This window comes from Haliotis rubra, unplaced genomic scaffold (assembly GCF_003918875.1).
Source record: "Haliotis rubra isolate DU_JTF1 unplaced genomic scaffold, ASM391887v1 Scf205, whole genome shotgun sequence".
Taxonomy (NCBI): Eukaryota; Metazoa; Mollusca; class Gastropoda; order Lepetellida; family Haliotidae; genus Haliotis; species Haliotis rubra.
This window is the reverse complement of record NW_025766059.1, coordinates 1002141-1028538: the sequence shown is the minus strand read 5'-3', so window position 1 is coordinate 1028538 and position 26398 is coordinate 1002141. Positions and strand designations below refer to the sequence as shown.

Here is a 26398-nt window from a genome sequence, read left to right as displayed (position 1 = left end):
CGATAGGACAGGACAAGCTTACCCTTTTGACAGACACCTGGTGTCTGTACTGATTTCCACCCAATAGTCAGCTAATTTTACGAAAGAAATCCAGCACGGGTGTGTTCTGACCGCTACATCTAGGATTCTAACAATCCCCATCACCGATCACCGATCACCGATCACCAGATCTAAACGTCGGGGACCCGATACGCTCTAACTTTCACTACACCTCACAAGATCATGGGATGAACTCGATCGACGTATCCGTCAACGTCAAAACACGCCTCAGACACTTCCACAACTGACCATCACATTGCAGGCAGAGTGGGGAAGAATTCCGCAAGAGCGACTTCGTCGACTTATCCAGTCTGGCCGAGACGGTGCCGAACAGTAACCGCTGCCAATGGTGGCCATACAAATTACTGACCTTGACGCCATCTTGTGGACTCAAGTAAACAGAAACACGACAATAAAAGCTGATGTGTTGTTTGTGAACTCCGTGTCTATAGACATTTGAATTGTCACCTTCTAACCATTGAAAGTACATGAAATAATCGCTCTTAAACTAACGCAATAAATTCTTCTAAAAATGGTTTATGCGTTTCTGTTTTTGAAGAGTGTATGTACTAGATGGTTCCCATGGTGATCTGGCTGCCTGGGCGTCACCGCGCTGTGAGTGAGTGAGTGAGTTTAGTTTCACGCCGCTTTTAGCAATATTCCAGCAACATCACGGCGGGGGACACCAGAAATGGGCTTCACACATTTTACTCATGTGGGGAATCGAACCCTGGCCTTCGGCGTGACGAGCGAACGCTTTACCCACTAGGCTACCCCACCGCGCTGTGACCACGTTGATCCATATTGTTGTTCATATCATCAACCACTGAATTACCTGTCTAAAACTCCATTATATTTTATAACTGTGTCGTACTACTAAGGTTCGCACACCCACAAGGAAATACGAAACATACATTCGCTGCAGTTGAAAAAACAACATACTCAGTGATAACTTTTACATAACATTTATTGAAAATACCATCATTATTTACAAATACGTACAAAGTCCAATATTTTCATGTACTGAAAGCGTCATGTATCAAGTCTCAGTTCGACATCTTCATTATATTAATAGACCTACAATCGTCATGCTACACCCGTCACTGCTCGCCTCGGTTAGACTGTCACCGGTTCGTTTGAAATCAGTTATACTTAGTGATCCGTTCTGATGAAAATTCGGTCAAGTTGCTAATAAAATTGCAAAGTCTGAAAGGGTATGTACATATTGTAATTTAAAACAACGTCGAAGATCTGTACCATTTCACCTTTATATGTCCATCCTTAAAGAACATTCGAAAGAAATACATACCAATTAAATATTTAAATCGCCCTTCAGTACAACAATTTGTTCGCCTCATGACTACCACAAACTATCAAAACTTAAAATCTGTAATGTTCTATTTCAAATATGCATTCATGAGTAGAAATTAAATGTGAATCTTTTGTTAAATAGATCCTATACTGTACCATGTACACTTCATGTATATGGGCCTATGACCTTCATACAATAAACATTTGGTTTGATTTGATTTGATATCATCCGTCGTGTTTTATGTGGATATACGTTCTCTAAAAACTATGTAGGTAGAGATAGCAAAACATATTTACTGCGACCAAAGTAAACTGACGAGCAAAAGAAAGTATACCCCTCAGTTGACTTGATCATTTGGATAAGAGCAGGTGAGACTTTATCAAGGGATAAAGAGAACAGAGTGGGTGGGAGATTTTTGTGTAATTTGTATGCATTTTCTATCAACATAGGGGTGGTGTCCGTAAGAGGGTGTCACCACTCGTGGTCTTCGCTGAGGGTAGTACGTGTGGAAACAGCGTGACCAGATTGCCCCTAGAAACCCATGCGTCATTGGGGGATCGATTGGGGTATTTTTTAATATCGTTTTGCGTTCTGTCATTGCTACGCCTTTGAAGGGTTTTGACGTGTCATCCTCTTAACCGTGAGTACACGAATTCAGACAGACGATACCCAGACTGTCCTATTCTGACCAACCAGATGACAACTTCGCTGTACTCATTAAAAGCAATCGTCGTATATTGCGTCGTGGATGTTGAGCGCCGCCATCTTAATGTCGACAGGCCGTCACTGAAAACTACATAAAACATAACCAGTTTTGCCTCCTGAACAAGTCATATGTAGATACATTGTAATAATATTATATTTCCAAGTATCAATGTTTTACTCATGACAAAAAGCTAAGTTTCGGTGTGAACAAGATATGTTAGAACCATACAAATCGATGCTTAGCTATAGGAACTTACCAACCGTATTATCAAAGAGAAGAGTGCGGAGCGAAAAGACGGGGGAAAACACCTCGGTTCTAAGTTGTGTAAGGGTGTTGCGTTTGAACATTTCCGGATAATCTAGAAAACACTGTTAACTTCAGAATCGTCTCGTCACTCCGTACAAACGTGTATGCAAGGTTTAAACAGTATTCAAAGGGATACTACTTGCAAATAGCAACGCTTCAGTATCACGACGTTCGTTCAAACGATATCGTTGTAAATTGTATATTTTAACAATTTTACATTTTGTGTTCCTGTTAAAGACCTCTTAACTGACTAATAGTATATCATTTCGCTGACTAAAGAATATTTACATCACATTCGCAAAGCATGTAGCAGATATTCAAACAATATTGTGTAGAACTAGCTTCCGACTTCAATATAGCTGTCACGGTTTTAATATCATCTATTCCATCATTTATTTAGGTTTCGCAAAAACTATGCTTCGAACTGAATTTAATGATATTTTACGTATCTTAAGATCCTTATCAAATAAATACTACAAGGTTAAATGTGAAAAACAACAGTATATACATGGTAAATGTACAATTGTCTAATGAGTATACGTGAATCACTGTACAAATTACAGGTATTATGACGCATGCCTACGTCATAGTCAACGATGAGATGAGTGTATTATGACGTAATGATGACGTCATCTGCAATGGGAGACAACAATGAATCTCTCAAATAAAATGAATAACATGAAGAAAACACCAAATATTACAAAGGAAACAACATTCGTAACACTTCATAATTCTCTCACAACCACGCAAAGTATCATAACTAGGATATTTAAACTTAATGAGTTGGTGAAGTACTGCGCTCTCGATAATACTACCAGCCAGTCACAGAATACGATCACGCAACATAACGTCATTAACTAGTACACCCGTGATGATCCGGGCTAGAATTGGTCTTCAGCAACCCATGCTTGTCGGAGGAGGCGACTAACAGGTCGGGGTCCCAAATGCGTAGATCGATGCTCATGATGTTGATTACTGGATTGTCTTGTCCAGACTTGATTATTTACAGACCGCCGCCATATAGTTGCAATAGTGCGGCGTTAAACACCTTCAAACCAACCATTAACCAGTAAACGTCATTGGAATTTTACTGTATTGTATTATCAAATCATACGAATTTTCAATAAGTAAAGTTAACTTATCTGAATGTAATCCTGGGTAACACAAACAAGGCCCCTTACTGTCACTAGCTGTAGTTACCGTATCCCCTGATCCAGATCGAAAACAAACATCGGTAAAGGTTTTGGAAAACAAGATGGCGGCCTCAGCACGAGTTTTTGTTTTCAGTCTAGGATCCAAGTTTAAATAGTCCACTATCGATGAAACCATATACATTTGGAGGTATGTAATTAAGAATTAAATGATACTTAAGAAATTATTGACATATAATTTCTTACAAATATTCTATGACTCGCAATAAGGTGGAAATGTAAATTTCGATGTAAATTCTACAGCCTTGGCAGACTTTTGGATGACCTGTAGGCCAGGTGCGATATGCATATATTCCGATATTAAACGAGCAAACAGCTGAGGGAATACGGTAACCACAACCACCACATGTGTCCCGACACGATGAAACATTTCATCATGCAATAAATACAAATAATTGATCTGTATTTGCTTCTCTATCTTTTGTAAATTTGTTCTGCTCTTGTGGACGTTCATCAGAGCCGGGGTCCTTGTAGGCACAAGCTACTGGTCTGTCCGGTACACATACTTGCAAGAATGTTTCTTAATAAGACATGAAAAACACCCCTCACGAACATTTTCTCAAGTCAATTTATAATCCTAATATTCTTCTTTCCCTACCTTCTTGAAACCAGAAACAATGTCCTCGAAACCACCATAGACAATAAGATAGGAACACTTGTTGAATGTCTCGAGGCACTATTTCCTAGAGCTTGTACATTATTTGGGTGTTTTCCATCCGTTATTGAGTTACCCCAGGGTTCGTCAGATGCGAGGGACGTTTCACAAAGTTCCCCCTCAAAGCCGGGTTCACATATACACAGAAACGAATCGGTGTAGGATTTACACGTTCCGCCGTTCCGACATGGTGAATTCTCACACAAGGTCTCCGTGTCTCGTCTCTGGCAGAGACTTCCGGTATATCCCGGTGCGCATGCGCACTCAAATGTCAGCTCGTTGATTTTCTTGCAAGTTCCTCCATGTAGGCAGGTAATCCCGTAGCATGGATTCAGAGGGGTCTCGCAGCGGTAACCCGTGAATTCTTCCCGACAAAAACATTTTGGAGTGTATTGCCCTAAGATTCGACAAGTTCCGCCATTAAAACACTCGAAACCTTGGCATGCGTTGAAGACGTAGTCGCAGATCTTGCCGGCGTAGCCTTCCGGGCACTCGCAGTGGTAGCCGTTCACTCGGTCCCGACACAATCCGCCTGTAGATAATATAATGGAATTTATTAAATTATTACAATACATAAGTTTCATTGATAAATACATTTCACTCTCATTCAACATTTTGCTTCAAATTGTGTGTATTTAGTTATTAACATAACAGGCGTTGTAAAACTGTTTGTTGTCCAAGGTAGAAATAATTGTCTTGCAGACCAGAGCAGACTGAAATTTTAACCCCAGGATGATGTGATCTTCAAAATACATATTTTCTATATAGCAAAATATCTTTTACCTTCCGACCTGCCAGATTATAACCATTTGAGGCTGGAGTAGATCCATAATTACCAATACTTCCATAATAACCAATACTTCCATAATAACCAATACTTCCATAATTACCAATACTTCCATAATAACCAATACTTCCATAATTACCAATACTTCCATAATAACCAATACTAAGACGTGTCGTAAAGCGACTAGATTAGGTGGTTCGGCGACATACACCGACGTCGTGGGCCGTTGCTCATGATATCAATCACTTATTTGTCTTGACTTGTGAAATAATTTTAGAGCTGTCGTTATTGCTGAGAGCAGCGGAACACAAACGTCAGATCCAGATACTGGAATTATATGGCCGTGATCATATCTTGTAGCAGTGGTTGTCTGAATCGTTGATTAAAATCGCTTTCAGCAACAGAGCGATCACATCACCTCAACTATATGATAAACTGCATAGACAAGGTCCCATGCCGTCAACGCCCATGAAACATAACCGGCCAGGTCAAATCACTGGATTTTCTGGTCCTATTATCTGGATTCGATTATTTACAGACAGTCGACATGTAGCTGGAATATTGCTGAGTGCAAAGAAAAGAAAATCCGACATTCTTCAGTCGCTCCTTCAAGGGGCATTTGGATCTATTCTGAGAACCCTGACGTAAAACAATATTCACTCTCCTTCTTACCACATCCAGAAACCGGAACCAAACTATTGAAAGTACTTACCGTTTCTGCACGGTGAAGACTCGCACTCGTTTATTTCGACTTCACACCGGAGCCCGGTAAAACCAGGAGGACAGAGACAGCGCCAGTGACGTGATTCTCTCATGCACGTGCCGTTGTTCCGGCAGGATAGTTCTCCACAGGTGACTTCCTTGTGTTGACACCGCCTACCTTGGAAGCCTCGCCGGCATCTACAAGTTCGACCCTCCGCGCTCTCCTGGAGATTCAAAGATTGCCATGTACGTGAGACTATTCAGTTTGTGTAACTGTGAAAGCACCCTATGCTTTGGGGCAGACAAGCTGAATTCTAGGGCTTTTCCTGAAACGGTAATCTTTTTCCGAAATTGCTCGAAAAATATTATTTGTCCTTTACGAAAACAATTTTGATGCTCTGAAAAATATTTGTATTGGTTAATAAAATACATTGTTTGGATCCTAAAAGATTATTTTGAGGTGCTGTTTAACAACTGATACTGTCTCAAAACAAAACCTCACTCTCGCACCCACCATATACGCACACGCAAAGCCTTTAGGTATTACCTGTGAGTATCATTTGAATATTAATAGCATAATTAGAGTCAACTCGAAATATTGGGTTTTGTTGTCCTTGTCCTAGTTTGACGAAATATCAGCTACCGACATATTGCACACTTTGTATTATCAATGCTTTCATTCATACACCCTTCGACAAAGTCGAGCAAGACGTACCTCGCAAGCACCGCCATTGAGACAGTAACCACGGAAACAGGTTTCAAACTGACATCGGTTTCCGGTATAACCGGAAGGGCACGTGCACGTGAAGTTGCTGACAGAATCATAGTTGCACGTGCCACCATGGAGACAGGGCTGGTAGGAGGCGCAGTAGTTGTTGTCTGAAGGGAAAACACGTATTCATAGCTTGATGTATAGTCAGATTCAAATACATATACTGAATTGGCAGGATTTCAGGGAACAATCCTGAGGGACAGTTCATAATTTATGGCTGGGGTTATGATGATGATTTTAAGGGGGGTCATCCATTTTGTTCTGGGGAGGTTGGGGGTCATCAATCTTGTACACATGTGCTGGAGGGTCAGCTATATTGTACATAAACATACTTTTAAAATATGCTTAAAAAAAATGGGGGCATTGATTTTGTACATGATATGAAAGGGGGTCACCTTGTACCTTGTATTTTTTATTTTTTTTTTTATGGGGTGGGGTTTGGGGGTGTCATTCACATTGTACATGCTTCTGCATAAAAATCATCACTCACACAGATTCGACAGTTTACCAGACCGTGGTATTTCTTGACTATTGCTGCATCAATCACTCACGTAACTTCTTTGAGTGGCATGTGGAAGTTGGAGTAATCACATAGTGCAGTGTAATCGTTCTGTTCTCCGCACAATCAATATCTGCCTGTCATCAATATCTGCCTGTAAATCAATGTCTGTCAATATCTGTTCTATCATATTAGAACTCACCTATAGAACAGAGTGATCCGCTCCAGCCGTCCTCACACAGACACTGCCACGCCTCGTGACACGTGCCATGTAGGCACCCCCGGAACGTCACGCACTTGTCGCAGTTACTTCCCCTCCATCCGAAGCGACATCTGGCGGGAAAACAAAACACTGGTTTACTTTCCTTATCAACAGATACCTAAATACAACAAAACCATCAACTAAGCGATAATCTATGACCGTTAAAAGCAGCTACATACACCGTTACGAGAATCGCAAAAATGATAGATTTCCATACGTCCAAACTATCAGTTGGTGTACTTACTTGCATTCATAGGGCCTGTCACAAAAACCATGAGATTCTAAACAAACGTCTGTGCAGCGCGCTGAAAAAATACGTTTGAAATATGTTATTGATCAATAGTTGTGTAAATATATGACTGGTGCAAGGTATAGAACAATTTTGGGATATAATTTGAGACACTACAACGCAAACCAAGAACGAGTGTGTGTTGGTTTACGCCGCCGCCTTCAGGCGAGATCATAGCGAGCGAACACTCTGCCCTACCAGTGTTCTTTTGTCCTGCAGGTATTGTCTTCCATCAGACTGATTCAAGAACTTTGTAAAACTTTCCACTCAAATTATCAAAAGTTGTCATCGTGTTTGGTAGAGGTTAAAGGAAGATAACTTAACGTACACATATATTTGACGGGTGCATAATCCTGTAATACCGATTGAGTATGGTTTTACGCCGCTTTTAGCAATATTCCAGCAACATCACGGCGGGGGACACCAGAAATGGGCTTCACAGTAAGTCATATTGTACCCATGTAAGGATTCGAACCCAGGTCTAAGGCGTGACGAGCGGTTACCCTACCGACCCTATTCCGGTTCTATACTACCCATCTAAGGTTTAGACTCACTAGTGTAAATGTAGCCACTTACTTCAGTCAACTGTTCTAAACTAGATTTTGCAAAATATTCCATACTGTTTAAAGGTACTGTTAACACATGAACTGATGTATTGTAAAACAAATTTGTAACATTGAAAAGATTATTGTCATGAGTTCAATAAATGATGAAACTCAGTGAAAATTGGTGATTTCTGAACAAAACTTTACACAAACACATGTTCACATGCACGATATTTGCAAATGCCTTCAGCAATTTGAAGCATTATCCTCGTCAATTCATCTGCATAACGTTTGCAGTTGGTTTCCCCAAGTTAGTGGAGAAATCAATCTTCGATGTAACCATATATATACATATAACATATAAAATATAGTGAGTGCTTTAAGTGAGTCTAAACATTTGATGGGTAGTATATATAGCAACAGCAATACAACAGCAATATTCCTGTTATATATATAACGGATTTCTGTACCAAGCCAGGATAATATCCTGTAAATAAGCAAGTATAGGTGAAGTAATATTCATATGAATACTGGACATAAATAACGACCTGAGTTTGCAGTACCTCGTGGTGGTTATAGCCAGGATACCTACCTTTATCACAAAACTCGCCGACCCAGCCGTCCATGCAGATACGGCTGCCGTTCCTGTCGCAGTGATAATGTCCGAACGTATTGTCCCGTGGACGACAGAGCCGGTCACAGCCGTCGCCATAGTAATGGGGGTCACAGATGACGCGGTAGCTGTAGCGGATGTCTGCCGTCATCGTTATCTGAGACTCGTTCTTCCAGATTGTCGATGGCTTGATCTTCCCAGCTCTACCTGTACGTATCACCAGGTTCCTAGGATCTGTAACATAACAAAAATAGTAATTATTGTTGTTGTCAGTTTCCATGTACGTAATGTCATTTTGTTAAAACATATAGCACCCCAACCACAATTGCATATGCACGCTGCAATGCACAATGCATATAAAGAATGGGTTTTGACACAATATCAAGTCTGTGCATACTTACATGGTAGCTACCGGGGTAGAACAAAATTCAAGTGTGATCTAACTTACGGGTACCCATTGATAAGCGAAACGTCATGATTACACAGAGAAAGAAACGTTACATCCCAAGGATTTTGTCCGGATTTATAATTTTTTAAATTAACGAATTATGGGTATTGAATTAAGTCCTTGTCGATATGTAAATTATCTGGAATAGGCCAATCGTGATTTTGGATTACCAGGTTGTGTTTGTTTGGTTGCTTTCTAACGCCGCACTCAGCAATATTCCGGCTATATAGCGGAATAGACCAGACAATCCAGTGATCAAAGGCATGAGCATCGAACTACGTAACTGGGTTACGATGACACAGCGAGCCTGACCACCCGATCCCGTTAGTCGCCTCTGGCGATATGCATGGGTTGCTGAAGACCAATTCTACCCCGGATCATCACGGGTAACAGGTTGTGGATTAACAACGTTTCACTGCATAAAACTATAATAAAACCGTTAGGTTATGTCAAATATAATGACTCAACTACTTTACCCAAAATACATTTGCACTGCAAGCTTCAAGTGATTGTTCCAGAACGTATGTCCATTTGTCTAACCGGGCAGGGCTTTGATGTGGCATAGCTCTATACAAATTAGTGGGATAAGTATTCCCTCCTTGACGTAATGACGGTGTTGTTAGATGCAAATTACACCTACCTGCTCTGCTCTCATTGCCGTGGGCGTCGTGCCAGGCTTCAACCAGCACGGCGAAGGATTCCTGGAACATGCGGAGAGTGATTGACATGAAACATGCATGAAATGTACATGCTCTTGACGAAATAATTTATCTCCACGTGGATCTGCCTCCGCGTTATAAAGAAGAGGTTATGCAGTAACTGTGGTACAGACTGACATGAAACATGCATGAAATGAACAACACTTTAGAATTTGCATGTGGAGTTGCCTGTGTTGAGACAAAGTCACTTGTAGTGGCAGTGATGTGAAACATACATGACATGTACAACGCTCTTGATCTGATACATCTCAAGTCAAGGCCACGTAAAGAGTGTAGACTAAAATGACATCTAAACAAAAGACATCTGAAATGGAGTGAGTGAGTATGGTTTTACGCCGCTTTTAGCAATATTCCAGCAATATCACGGCGGACGACACCACAAATGGGCTTCACACATTGTGGCCATGTGGGGAATTGAACCAAGGTCTTCAGCGTGACGAGCGAACGCTTTAACCACTAGGCTACCCCACCGCCCCTCTGAAATGGACACGAACATTGGTGTAGCTGTGTCACAAGAAAAACGTCTAGTCTCTGAAATCAACATATTTTACAGTGTTTATATTATCTTGATAATATATAATAAACAGGAGACAAGACAATTTGTTCGTGTGCGAGAAACTGCAGTGATCTAGACTTGCATGGGGTTTATTGGATATACATGTATATATTACAGGGTCCGTATATTACCACGGACGACAGCCTGTGCCGTCTTCGGACAATGTATAGATTGTATAGATTTGTTGTTCTGCTCTATAATTGTGAGATACCTACGTTTAAGTTCGTCAGAACTAATCTAGATTATACAAAGAGGCGAGTCCAGCTGCAATCAGAATCCAAAGAAGAAAGATGTGATATTTATTCATTCATTCATTTATTTATTTGACGTCGCGCTCAGCCATATTCCAGCTTTATGACAGAGAGTACATAATCGAGTCTGGACCAGACAATACAGTGATTCATATTATGAGCATCGATCTAAGCAATTATCACACGATGACATGCAACAATTAAACCAGCGAGCTTGACCGCCGGATTCTAGTTTTGCCACATGTGACAAGCAGTGGGTGCTCTGAGGCCGTGTTCACCCAGGCTGACATGAAGTGATAAAACTGGCATATACTGTTACAAGCGCGCTGACGAGCTATACGTGACTAGTATCTTGTATCCCAGAGTGAAGGGCGAGGCTTCTCGTCTCTTGTAGAGAATCCCACCAATAACATGGGCCCGACAACATGAGTGGAATGGCCACAGATTACCATGATGGAAATCGAACCCGGACCCTTGACGTGAGTGATTAAAAAACGCGCTACTTTTCCCCTAGTCTCCAGTGACAAATATCAAAATCTCGAGAAATTTAGTTAATATTTCATTTTTTTATTGTAAAACTGCGATAACAGCTACAAAAAATACAAGGCATTGCTAATGATGCTGTTGGCATAACGTAGCAAAGAACACTGTTTTACAAACAGCTGGTAACACCCGGTGTTCTATCTAATAAAAGTATACACAAGTGAATTTTCTGTACAATGCAAGTTTACTTGAAATAACATAATTTATCTTTCACGGAAACAAAAAATCTAACACAATTACCGACGTGCAAATAGCTTCAGCCTTCAATACATACCATAAATAAAAAGTGTTATTTTCTAAAATATAAACATAAAGTGTTAAGTAAATATATAGATTTGACTCGAATAAACATTGAATAAACATACACCTGATGAGGGGGTCGCCCCAGTGCATGACCTCCAACAACGACTCTGCACCATACGTGCATCGTATTATGTAACAGAAATCGACAATTTGCGTGAATTTACAATACATAACGCGCATAATATTGCAACTAGAACATGTCATGGAATTAAAACATGTCACCAATGCATCAAAGCTGCATTTAAACCATATAAAGTAATTTGTAGAATTTATTTTAGCATGATATGTATCATATTTATAAGTGGACTCTATCTAAACCGGGATCTGTTCAAACCGGCAGGTATATTAGTTCCGGAAGATTGTAGTGAGAGACTTAGGGAGTTGGTGAGTGAGAGGGTTGGTTTTACGCTATATTTATATATAACCTGATGGGTTAAGTTACACATTGCCTGGCGAGTAAAGTGACATGTTACATGGTGATTTGAGTAACATATTACCTAGAGAATTAAGTGATATATTACCCGGTGTGTTAAGTGGCATATTACCTGGTGAGTAAAGTGACATATTGCCAGTGATTTGATTGGATAACGCAGTTTGGATACGATGACTCGGCAAGTTTAACCACCTGATCCAGTTGCTACCTCTTACGACAAGTATGGGTTGCATTGCTGAAGACCAATTCTGACCCGGATCTTCACAGGTTGTACAAGTGTAGTTTGTTGCGCCTGGTGATACGAATATCTTTTCCCCAAGTATTTTGTTTAGAAAAATGGATTCTATCACTCGTCATTGTTTTCTTTAGATTGATAAAATGATCTGACATTGAAGTGTTGATGCAAACCAAACCGGCGTAGCAAATTCCTGGCAGTCAAAGACCGGATAACCAATGATAAACCTGGATCTCTCACAAAGACGAAACATGACTCCTCACACCGTACACAGCACATCAGACATTTGCATTCTCGCGAGATCTCGTATTTTAACACGTGCGTTGACGGATATGTTACGCTATCGCAATGGATAAGGGCAATCTTTGGGCAAGGGCAACATGAAGGGTATCTGTGATGTTAGGTCGCCAAACTCGACCCAGTCGTTAACAATCTTGATCCAGCAAGCCATCTATCAATACAAAATGGACATAAGATGACGTAATGATGACGTGTATTTCAAAATGGCGGCCGTTTTGATACGAGACTGATGACACTGTCGACATTTCCAAAACTGACACTCACCACGTGCGCCTTAGAAAATATCCAAACTGACCCGTCTCGTTAATTCCGACCTATTTCTTCGTCCTTGTGGCTGCCTGGTTGATAGGCTCGAGGAGACGTGTAATTGATAGAAGAGATAATTTGAGTTGGGGGTATTAAGTTAAGCGCGGACGGATAGGTAAATAAGATTTTCATCTACGTGCAGCATTTAAGACTTGAACGTCCCGTGCGTGTGTCTCCCGAGTGCATCCAGAGACACGTGAGAAGATGTTCGTATCATATTCAAATATTTACACAAGAGGTCCAAGTATTCAGCTTCTTTCACATATTAGCTCCAAGAGATGGCTCTGGGACATTGCAAATTTCACTTTTTAACAAGAACTGGTTTAAAAAACGTCCCAAACTCTAACCGATTTCTGAGATTCGTCAGGATTAGTGAGTTCTAAAACACATGTCTTTGAATGTGTGGACACCGTTGTAAGATCTAGAAACTGCAGGTGTACAAATACACTGAGCTGACAATCTCGATTTCAAGGCCTGTAAAATGAATTTGTTTCAGATCCAAATGAAATTTAATTTCAGTAGTACACCTGAACAAATATGTTTATCTCGTAATCTTTTTCCCGAAGGTTTAAAGAAAATGTTTTGTTGCGGGAAAAAGACAAATCAGGCGACGTTAGTCGTAATATGTCACATGTTCTTTCCCCGTGGGCGACTTAACGACTGGGATTGATCGAGATTTCACGTGGATCACAGAAATGTTTGATGTGATCGGAATACATTAAGCTCCGTGATATGCGGTCGGCCGACATCGTCACATTCCGTTACAATCGGAAATGTGGGAGCTGGTGCGAACTTAATTTTGTAAGCACATTAGCCTACTTCACAAACAGGTTAAGCGTTGATGTAAAATCCTAAATTTGTACGAAAAAGGTCGAAATGATTAAGATAGTAACACCTGCAATGATGATGTTGATGATGATTATGTAAATGGGGTTTAACATACTCAGTTAATTAAAAGTAGATCCTCGAGCTCACAATGCAGAGGATGAATTCTGTCAGAGTTCCAGGTTCCAGAACCCCTTCTTGAATGGATTGAAACAGGGGAATTGGCTGATTACAACTTGGAATAAGTCATTATGGTTTTACGCCATATTCCAGCAATATCACGGCGGGGGACACCAGACGTGGGATTTCTACATTGTACCAATGTGTGAACCGAACCCGGGTCTTCGGCGTGACGAGCAAACGCTTTAACCACTAGGCTACCCCACCGCTAGGTAACTAGACTAAGGCTTAGTCTCTGAATATATATAATTTTGATAGTAACAAACAAGCCCATTTAAATTGAAAAGGAGCCCTAGGGAGACCAGAGATTCAGAACCTGGGGAAATCTAGACTTGCTTCTTTAAGGGCTTTAGCACTACAGGGAAGGCTAGGCTGTAGGGAAAATAACGTGGTTCAGGGACTGTGAGACAGACTACTAGGTAACCAGATTGCCTAGATACCGATTTTGTAGCGCTATCCTAATCAGATACTATGCCGCTGCTTACCACGGATACCCCTACTCAGACTCGAACTCGGAGCCTACCAGTCCTTATCCCTATATTACGGAGCATAAGGAAGGGTAAGGACAAGTACCATCTTTCAACGTGTGTGGGTGTGACTTGGGATTTGAACCACTAAGTCTAGTGTTAGCCCTTTACACCACAACGATGGTCCTGGTGATGGCGGAGGTTGTGCTGCTGCTGGTGTCGTGGTAGCCGAATATATCAGCATTAGCATCCTTAATTTCATCACTATAGACATAATCATAATAAATCACGCGTTACCTCCTAGAACATCTTCCAATTTAAATGACAGCGGACTGTTATGGCATCACTATTATAATGCGTCCCCATACATGCATCCGTGAAGATCCGGGTTAACGACCTTAAAGAAGTTAAGACTTCTCATATCATGACAATTGAGAGCTGTTCCATCACAGCACCCTCCACTGTACCTCTCTGTGTGGTACCGTTATTTGTCTGCCAGTTACCGTTTACTGCCGGCGATGACAGTTTGATGGTATGACGCCATCAGCGGAGAGGTTCACCCTGGCATTAACCTGTCATAGCAATGGCGACGGAGAAGCGGCCACCGCTGAATCTACAGAATGAAAAACTTGTTGTTTTTCACTCTATGATTAAGAACGGATTCAGCAAATAGCCGTATATTCTTAGCCGGAGCTTTTTCAGTTGTCTTAAATTTATTTACAATGCCGTATATTGTCTGACCCGTCTGGTACACAGGATCCAAACGTTCGCCGGCGTTATCGTGACGCCCGCTAGGTGGCAGTCTAACAGCTCGCGTGGTGCGCGTTGTCTGGTATGATATAATACACTTGGGGCGTTATTATCATTACATGGCCCTGTCTACAAATCTTCAAAGGAGATCTATAATTCCCTAGTTCCACTTGAGAAAATGTACTTAGATAAAAACGTCATCAAACATGAAGGTCAAGCTTAATACTATTACAGGTGCCTAAATATCCGTGGAGTGTTCTTAGGCTATTCGTTAAAAGGTCGTTCCAGCCGTCGGTGTTTACGTTATTAAGGCCAATGACGTCGCAGAAACCCCGTTCCTAATGGAACGAAAGGCCAGTGCCAGGCAGTGCATAATCTCGAAAGTACACATCATCTTGAAACATGAGTCGTCTTAATAGATACTTCAATATTTTATGTGATAGTGTTTTTATTAGGTTCAACGTCGCTTTTGGTAATGTTGAAACAGAATCCCAATTGGGGACTACAAGAAGATATCCCCACATTGCACACATATAGGGCAGCAAAACTAAATTCTCATCCACCGTGTTAAATCCCCAGGCTAAATCTCGTTTCCACAGGAGCTGTTATATGTACAAAGCACTAACAGGTTGATGTATATGTATAGCCAATGACAAATATGGCAGTCTCAGGAATCAAGAATAGAAATAAGTCTTCGAGCACACGATGCCATGGTGTATTCTGTCAGAACTCCAGAGTCACAGACGTCCCTAGTTGTTCCTACCTCAGCGGATCGAAATGGGGTTTGGTTTGGTGGTTTTAGTGCGGAATGACTAACGCATAGTCAATGAATGTATATAATTTTGAAGGAAACAAATAATTCCTATTAAGTTGAAAAGGAGCCCCAGTGAGATGGGAAATTCAGAACCTAGGGAAACTTAGAGTTACTTCATTTATGGATTTAGCATTGCAGAAAGGGAAGGTTCATGGACTGACTGTTCATCCAGCAGGAAAATGGATACCCGGTGGAAAAAGTCATATGACTATAACCTTCTAGCGCCTAACAGGCAGCTTGGGTTATCCGGGGTAATAATGTGCTGTGCCTTGATTGTTAGCGCTATGAGCATACCTAGTGTGGAGTTTGGCGCTATATAAATGGACACATTATTATTATTATTATAATTATTATGACTGACTGACTGACTGACTGACATTGAGCATGGATCGTGTTCTCAATATCTGGTTTGTTTGTCCTGCTCAATTACCTACCGACTGTCCACAATACGACTCAGTGGCACCAGATATTCGCAAGAATAACCACCTGTGGCTTGAAGACATAAGCATGTGATGAAGTGACCATTGGTTTATAAAGTATTTGTCTGTATGCAGCTGTTCGTGCTGGGGTGATTAACAACTATTCGACATATTATGGTGACATTATTGGTATAACAAGTATTTGCATATCCCGTTTTGGAGGATTGTTATATCAGGTAATCGATTTCATATACATGATGGGGAGGTGGTTGCGGGATAGCATCCTCCTTATCTACATTCCCACTTTGAGTGAGTGAGTGAGTGAGTTAATATTTAACGTCACATCGGCAGTGTTTCAGCCATATCGTGACGACAACAAATTTGACGTTGATAAAGAATATGTGTTTATTATAAAACCTGCCGTCAAAGGACGGTAAAACAACTAGAGTATCAGTTAGATTTAAGTGAGTGAGTGAGTGAGTGAACATTGTAGCATGGAAAAACGAAATAATGTAAGACCGTTTGTAAACTTGTAATTCATATGACAAGAGAATATGTACGCTTAAATAGACAAGTTATCCCCATTACCGAGCCACAATGAGTGGGATCTGACTAGTTCTGAACCCAATATTTTCTGGAATTATGATTCCTGTCAATTAAGATAAGACAGACTCACCGGTGCGTCAAAAATGGCTGTGCAACTTTAAAAAAAGAAAATACTCAAATTACGTAATCAGAAAATACTGTCCAACGGGAATGGCAATATGTTCAAAATACGCTTATTGTTGAAGCTAAAATTATCGAAACAATTCCCACGAGAGCATTAAATATCATTTCAAATCATCTTGATTGCAGTTTGAGTAAGAAAATCATTTTAAATAATTAGTATTTATTATCTCTTATCTGTTTGACGTCACCGATACCCTGTAGACGAATGTATCAAAAGTATTAATCCGAAATATAATACTTATATTCAATATCTTTCCGAAGCCAATTTTACATTTTCTTTTTTATTCTAAAAATGACTCTTTTATTCTGATTTATTTTCCACATCCCCTTGTTAGTAATGGCGCTTTCTTTAATAATATTTTCCTAAGAAATACTTCAAATGTACTTGATACTAAGAAGCCACGCAGCGGATTGTCGATGCAAGCGATAATCATTATATCTCGCAGTGTAAACAGTTTAGCAACACATTAAACAATACCACGTTTGTTATCCAGTTCCATCACGTCAAAGCGCCCTCTGGGATCTAGTGTTTCACGTTTATCTCCCTTGAATGACACGTGACATTTTACAAGGGAGTAGTCAATTCACGTGGTATCTGTTTCATTATTGTTCTGATAGCACGCGCATAATATAGTGATACAGAGTGTTTGGAAACTTGGCTCCGTGTGTATATTGAACATTTACGTTTAGTTTTATTTATTTGGTTTATTTCTCACAGGAGTCGTTTTCCAGTCGACTATCTCTGCGAGTATCGTATTCAGACTAGTCCCGCTATTCCAATGCGCAATTAACGATGTTAAGAGAACCATTTTGGCAGAACGCCACAAGAGGCCCCGGTACGTCCATTGTCAGACACGTGAAAGACGGATCACAGTCTATCACATTAATCGTACCTGGCCGTGTAACTCATCGGGTAAAAAAAGGAAAATATCAGGAGAGTGAAGAAATTCCCAATCTGCACTCACCGGCCATTTAATGAATACGTCGCATTCAGCAATATTACAGCTATATGTCGGCGGTATGTAAACAATCGAGTCTGGACCAGACAATCCAGTGATCAACAACATGCGCATCGATCTACGCAATTGGGATACGATGACATATGTCAACCAAGTCAGCGAGCCTGACCACCCGATCCCGTTAGTTGCCTCTTACGACAAGCATGTGTGAGTGTTACGGAAGACCAATTCTAACCCGGATCTTCACGGGTGGCTAAACTATGAAATGAAGGATTCACGCCTGTCTGACATAACGCAAAGTGATGATATAACCAGTCTTTACTATCACGTCATAAAAAGATGATGGTGGCAAAGTGCTGAAATAACCAGTCTAGCTATACTCACCGGCCATAGAAACGTGAGCGGCACTCTGATGATGTACGGTCCGTCGCCGAGCTCGTTCCCCACCCCGATGGTGTTACCCCCTATCACCGGGGTGACCTCACTCCCGTACGTGCAGGCAGGGGACGGGGGGATAGGGTTCTGGAAGTGCAACAAGCACACAGACACGAATATCCGACACTCCTCGGAACATGACGAAGTTGTCTGAGTGCCAGAACAGCAGTTTCCGTCGGCTGTCTGACCTCGGTCGTTGTAAAGAGCTCTGATCTTCACCTCGAATACACCATTTGCTGTTGTCTGGAAGGCAAATATAAAACGTCAGTTCGAAAACAGTATGGGTGTTCATCTGGCTGAGTGGAATATAGATAAAGTAGACAATATATTGCGTATGAAAACATAATCGTGTTATCTGAAAGGCTTCTTTCAGATACGTATGTTAAGTGTATGAGCAGTCTGATGTATGGCTGTATGTTCCTGGATGGTAGGTTATTATATAAAGTCCATTGTAGCAACAGTCGAAACCTGCCTCGCTTGTCTCATGCGGGTTATTAATGGTCGTTTAATAACGTGCGTAAACTTAGTAGTTTCAAGAGCTCACATCACAAGCACGACTCTAGTCTGTCTCACAGTCCCTGAACCACATTACTTTCCCTACTGCCAGGCCTCTCTGCAGTGCCAAGGCCCTCAATAAAGTCTAGATTTCCTCAGGTTCTGAATCTCTGGTCTACCTGGGGCTCCTTTTCAATTTAAATGGGCTTGTTTGTTACTATCAAAATTATATATATTCAGAGACTAAGCATTAGTCTAGCACGACTCTTAAATTCGGGATTGCCTTGAAGTTCCGTCTGGAAGAAATGTTGACCTATGAGTAAGTCGACGTGTTCTGAAAAAAACGTGCTGACAAAGGCATGCTTATCGTCTGGATATTCCCAGACAATATGAAACAGATTCGCGTTATTACCGATATCACAGGAATCGATATTGTTACTGGGTCTTTGAATTATTAATTGTTATGGTGCCGTCTCGACATGCATAGCTGTAGTGTTCGTGAAGCAGGTCCTTCATATTGTACATGAAGCCATCTCCACGTACGTGAAACGGGGCCATTGTTGTACAAGACGCCGTCTCGACATTTCATGGCCGATGATAATCGAAGTCGAAAGGTTCAAACGACCAAGCAATCGCATAGCATGTTTTCAGTCTATCACAAATGATTTTTCCCCTACTCCCAAACCCAATATTGTTTAGTTTCAAGGTTTATTCGCAACTTACTACAAGAAGAAAAGAACCGACAGATAGTGAGACTGGAGTCCTCTCTTATTAAATACAGTGGAGTATGAATGTGCTTGGTTTGTTTTTGTCAGGAGTTGTAGTTTATCTATTTCTGTAGCGCCTTGAGCATGTCTGTCGAGGTGGATCCTGCGCACATATAAATATGCATTATTATTATATTGTATTCCCATTATCTCATCGAAGTACACTTCACAATAAACTTTATCAGACCTAAGATATTAATTAAAAAGGTGTCCAACTAAAGTCTAAAATGAGTCAGCCTCAGCCATAGAATTGTACTGGGCCCTTTTTAAATTATACTTGTGCTATTTATTGCAGATACAGTGGAAGCTCTCAAAACCGGCAGCCCTCCAATCCGGCATGCTCTCAATATCGGCACTAGAATTTGGTCTCGGCAGAAGCTAGTTAATTTATGATTATTTACACGCCCTCTAATCCCGCGTCAGTCTATTCCGTATTTCGGCACAACAAACACCGCGCAACTGACTTTTAGTACAGTAATTAACGCTCTCTACACCGGCATCCGGTATCACGGAAAAAAACAGAAAATTTAGCTAATAAAAGATTTTGATGCAATTCCCCAGCCTACTCAAAAAGATTTTGCACTTAAGTACAAAATTGGCAAGCAAACGGAGAATATGATGACTATCGCGTTGTTCAGTGGTAATTTTGAATAAGACGACTTTATTTCTGGGACTAATTTCTATCCTATCATGAAGCAAAAGGCATACTGTAGCGCCATAATGCAACCTCCATTTCACATAATAAAAATGTTTAGAATATTCATGTTTTCATTCGTGTTTTTATTGTTATGTTCGTGTAAGAAAGCAAGCGAACTGATACTTTTCTTTCAGCTATCTCCTTTTTGGCTAACATCATTTCAGCAAATACTTATATCAAACAATTTAAAGTCTTGTCAAGGTGAAAACAACAACAGGTGTGTCAATGGCGTCGCTTCCTGTTCAGCACTTCCGGTGATACCACACAACGCCATTGTTTAAAGATATGCGCGATATTTTCCGAAATATTCCCAAGAACAAACAAACCTGACAAAATGCGTATTTCCAATATTTGTGAGTCAATTAAATTCAGATGAAATTTACATTTGACATTTCAGCCGGCTGGAAGTCCGCCATCGTGTGCCGCACATTCCACCGTTACATGAGGTTTCACGTTTCGGAAGAAATATTTTCTCGAGACAGGATTTTCATTTGAGCACGCGACAAACGCGTGTAAACGACGTAGTTTGGGGAGAGATCAGCGGTTCGCGGGGAGGTTACGTAAATAACGCGAGATTGTAGAGGGAGTGATACAGAATGCTGGATTCACCAGCTCTTTGATCACTCATGCGGTTCGGCCGACAACAAAGTGTCATGTTGTCAGGTTGTCTTGAACCTTGTCACTGGGCGGAAGTCCATTCAGCAATAGCATTCTCATACAGATTTAAGCCGTTCAGTTAAAGTATGTTGTTTTGTGTTTGTGATGTTTTCTTTCTATGGAGCGAACTTCGATATTTAAAGTGACATTAAACAGTTTTTAATTTCAATGTAAACATATACGTCATTCTACAATACAAAATAACAAATATCCATACATATATTGATGGATCCGTTTGGAATCGGGATTATGATATGATATGATATGATATTTATATAGCACTCATACCACGCAACTAGTACATGCGCTTAGTGTTAGTTTCTGACAACGTATGCCTTAGTCTAACGATAATGTATTTTGAAAAAAAACAGCTAACTCAATTAAATTGAAAATTTAGCTGGGAGATTCAGAAACCATAGCCTGAGGCAAAGCTAGACTTTCTTCATTTGGGTCTTTTGCATTGCAGCAAAGGTCGGTGGAAAGGAAAATGAGATTGAAGGACTAAGAGAATCTTTACAGCCATCGTAATTCGAAGGCGTCCGTGAAACGCCGCTCGTGATATTGATCACTCTTTTATCTGGTCCAGGCTCGATCATTCGCAGATCGACGTAAAAAGGCCCCCGTGAAGTCCGGGTTAGGATTGGTCTTCAGCAACTATGCAAACCGAAACATGAGTCTTGGGGCGATTAATCCGAACAATGTATTTTGGAACTGGTTGATTGATATGCTCAAGTCTGACTTGGTTGATATATGTCGTTTCGTATCACATTAGCTGTAGACCGATTCTCTGCAGTATGTTGATCTGATTAATATTTTTGCTGGACTGGATTAATCTGGTCCTCTGGTCTCGACGATTTACAGGAACCTGACGCCATATAGCTGGTATGGGGCGAATAACTGGTATATTGCTGGTCATGCTAGCTGACTAGCTGGTATATTGCTGGTATATTGCTGGTATATAGCCGATGCTCATGATATTGCTGGTATATTGCTGGTATATAGCTGGTATATGGCTGGTATATGGCTGGTATATTGCTGGTATATTGCTGGTATATTGCTGAGTGCGGAGTAAAACGACTAACAAACAATAAAAGCAGGAATTATAATTTTGCTGAGTATGAAGTAAAATAACCAGCCAAGGAATCAAACGTTCTATTGTTTTTACAGGATGTAATATTCTTTCCAAACAGCTTCCTGTTTATAAGCGTCAAACTTGAAGAATCGACCTTGAGAATATCAATATCAATGTAATTGGATAAATTTCGCATTAATTTGGACTGAACAGTTCACACATGGTAAGCGTCAAGCTGACATTTCAAGAGGGCTATTAACACCTCTGATAAAACCCCACAGGTGATACATTCTTGTCCTTACAATTCTTGCATGATCTTGTGTAGTCTTACTTATCACATTAACGCCCCGCCAAGCGGATATTTACTTAGCCTCCCACACAAACATGCTAATATGTAAATTGAACATAATGTGATTAACACACACAGCAGGGGTGGTGTGGTGGGGATGTAGGCTTGGGGGACGTGGGGTTATCTGTATGGGGGTGGATACAAGGCTGGGGGTGTTGAGAAGAAATGGATGTTGTCTAGAGTATACTTACCCCGTGTGTGGCCCAAACGGCCGCCTATAAGCAGTGTATTATAACACCTGCATAGATTATGTTTTGCTGTTTGGTTGGTTTTTAACGCCGCACTCAGCAATATTCCAGCTACCGAGTCTGGACCAGACAATCCACTGACCAACAGCATGAGCATCCCCCTTCGCAATTGGGATACTATGACATGTGTCAACCAAGTCAGCGAGCCTGACCACCCGATCCCGTTAGTCGCCGCTCAGAATGGGTTGCTGAATATCAACGACCTTGGTCTTTACGGATCCCCTGCCTAGGGACGAAGGGTGCGTTTTATGCACCCTTCGGATAAATAATTAAGTTACACTGACTGACTGAGTTTGGTTTTACGCCGCTTTTAGCAATATTCCAGCAACATCACGGCGGGGAACACCAGAAATGGGCTTCACACATTGTACCCATGTGGGGATTCGAACCCGGGTCTTCGGCGTGACGAGCCAACGCTTTAACCACTAGGCTACCCCACCGCCCAATTAAGTGACATAAAGCGAAGACACTACATACTGGCTTCAAGAGGGTATAAATATGTGGACTCGAACCTGGATCACCAAACTGACCTGGGCATGTTCCAACATAAAGTAATCTTCCTCAGTCTCCGAATCGTATTATGCCCTTCCCGTACCGACCCTTACGCTGAGCCTTCCCCCTTCCACCCCATGAGATTTTTCTCAGGTTCTGAATCTACCATCTCAGTAGGGCTCCTCTTTAATATAATTTCGGTTTTGTCAAAATCATATATTTTAAGACTAAATATTATGTTAGAGACTAAGCGTTAGTTTACACAAAGAGTTAAACAGTGTCCGGGAACACTCTATTTCCGGAAATACCACGATGTTTGGATAGGTTGGTTGTTGTTTAACGCCGCACTCAGCAGTATTCAAGCTATATGGCGGCGGTCTGCAAATAATCGAGTCTGGACCAGACAATCCAGTGATCAACGTCATGAGCATCGATCTACGCAACTGGGATCCGATGACATTTGTGAACCAAGTCAGCGAGCCTGACCACCCGATCCCCTTAGTCGCCTCTTACGACAAGCATGGGTTACTGAAGATCAATTCTAACCCGGATATTCACGATTGTTTGGAACTGGCACTAGTTCTCGATTATTTACAGACCGCCGCCATATAGCTGGAATATTGCTGAGCGCGGCGTAAAACTAACCTCACTCACTATATCACGATGTGTCATGTGTCAGATTCATGTGCGTGTTTGTGAGGGTTGGGTGGGTGGCGGTACAAATTAATAAGAAGTTCAAATTATCAGCTTGGAAGCATTTGGAACAAGTCTGCATGACAGAAAACTCCAAGAACGTGTCCGATAAACGTGATATTGCCAGCTCGGATATACGTTAAATCCTTCATGCTATGTTGGCACACGGAAACTGGTCTCACTGACAGATCACGGCAACAACCTGCCCGGCAACCTGTTGGGATGTCGGAGAACACGACACCCCAGGCTGGTTAAACATCCATTAGTTATGACAGGAAACACTGATGCTGTTACCATTGATGCGAGCATGGCACGTGAAGGTCAAATGAAATAATTCAAAACTATGGTAACAAACAGCTGCACGTGCTGCAGGAACCGACTGATAGCAGATGATGAGGTGCATGGTGACCATATGTGTGCGGGGGGATGGGAATTAGAGGAGGTGAGGGGGGGGGATTCTAATGAGTGTTAGGGTCGGGAAGGAGGATAGTTCGTTTCAGCGAATGCTACCCACTATTTTACAGGGAAATGAGACCGCTTGGTTCACGTTATGAATGTTGTACTGTGAAGTGTTAGATTCTGTGACATTGCTTGATTCGGACCTTTTGCACGTTTCTATTCTTTCTGTTGCCAAGTGATGCAGAAGTGAGAATGTATGGAATAAAATCACCAAATTACCGATGCTTTAGGTTAACTTTACCATAAACGAACGATCACACATGAAATGTTTGGTATGCTTAAAAAAGGGTGCGAACAGATGATGATGACGATGATGATGATGATGATGATGATGGTGGTGGTGGTGGTGGTGGTGAATAACGGAATAACAACTATGGTCGTTAAGGTTCTAGTGGTGTTATGGACTTGGACGACACCCTTCGTAGTTATTAATCAAAATCTTTGCCTGTGTGAATTGATACTAAACATCGCCCCTTAATCACAAAGCATAGAGTGTTTCCCCATGAAAATCACAGCAATATATTCCTGTAACTTCTCCAAAGTTCCGTGTTACAGATTATGGCGAGCGTTCAAGTCACTGAGTTGTGAACGCACCACGATTGCTTCACACGCGCTATCTTTATAAAAGCCCTGTCATTACTTTCAGACATGGTGCCAAATTGTCCCGGTTCTTCTCCGCCTAAGAGTTTTATTTTAAGGAAATATCAATTCCATTTCTTATAACTGACATGCTCATACCAGCAGCAAATACACCACATGCATTTAACTCTTGGACGGCTGCCCATTTGGCATTGATTCTTGTCGAGTGAACTGTTTCCAAAACAAAACCAAATATAATATTTTTCAACAAATTGGTCGTTGAAAAGTGTTAGGAAACGGCTTGTGTCTGATAAATTCGATCGATAATAGGAGACAAACAACATGATGAATAGATATGAATTCAAGTACATGTACTTTAAATTGTAAATGTATTTTAAATTGATTCTTCTATCAGCGGAATCTTAGATGTCCCGTTGATGTGTGTTTGGCAATCGAAATGGTTAAAACAAACCTAAACACTCGATAAAACACCATCTCCATCACAACGCTGTCACGAGAATTAGGAGGACCTTTGATAATTTAACATAAAGATTAGATATATTATATTTATTATATTATTTTGATCAAAACAGATTGTCTGAGAAAACAATTTTGGGTAATGTTTGTGGTTCTTCGAAGGACAGGTAGATATTTACTTAGTATCAACAAAATCTCATATATAGTACATGGAATGGTCAACCATTGGTTGTAAAGTCTAGCATATATGCGAAATCCGGTTCTCTAATTGTTCAAGTGCTTTGCTGTGAATATTTGCGTGTTCTCTCATCACAAACGATTCCTGCTTAAGTGGACAATCTCAGCAGATGTACGCTACATAATATCACGTGTTGAGCTCCTCCGACAGTTAATCAAATTACAAACGTTATCGGCTTCGTGACGTTCTTCCGCCTCTGTTATGTATGAATCGCTACAAATAAACACACACCATGTCAAAATAAAGACAGAAAATTGCAAACATCCTTACCTGTTTCGCACATAACACGAGAAGGGCCGAGAGAACAATGGGTATGTCCGGCATCTGGAATGGCAAGATGAGAAACTCATCAGAAAGGAGAAAAGAAAGCAGTGTCGTCTGCTACTCATAAGCAGACGATCGTTGTTTCTGTAGACGGAGCGAAGGGTAAGTAAGCGAACTGGGAACCATGGTACATTTTATGGGATTACAGTGAGCCAATCAAGCCACAGTTTTTCTGAAAGGTAATTGTCGTCTGCGAAGTTGAACAGACGAGCAAATTACTTACGGATTTCGTGTTTGCACCACGTGACCACGAAGAGGCCAATCAGAACATTTTATGGGGGGCGTTTATGGTAAATCGATTCGCGTGACGAGAAGATAAATGCCTGAACTGGGAAATAACCGAAAAGGGAAAAACATTGAATTTAATTACAAAATGATTTTGGAAGGATTTTTATTAAGTTTCAAAGACAAAAGAATGTTATGCAATATTACAGTTCGTTATAAAACATAACAACGTTAGCGTGTTTGGTGTTAGAATGAT

The 26398-nt window shown here is 41.0% G+C and overlaps 1 protein-coding gene across 1 annotated transcript; it reads right to left on the bottom strand.

Annotated features, from left to right (window-relative positions):
• Positions 1-1231: 1231 nt before the first annotated feature.
• LOC124276075 (protein jagged-1-like) lies at positions 1232-26084 on the bottom strand. The gene is made up of 9 exons (XM_046711730.1): positions 25864-26084; positions 18320-18613; positions 9787-9847; positions 8678-8932; positions 7496-7556; positions 7192-7322; positions 6434-6597; positions 5729-5942; positions 1232-4761 (listed from the first exon to the last, which is right to left on the bottom strand). The coding sequence occupies exons 1-9, from the start codon at positions 25915-25917 to the stop codon at positions 4169-4171; spliced, it is 1827 nt and encodes a 608-aa protein (XP_046567686.1). The 5' UTR covers positions 25918-26084; the 3' UTR covers positions 1232-4168.
• Positions 26085-26398: the final 314 nt, after the last annotated feature.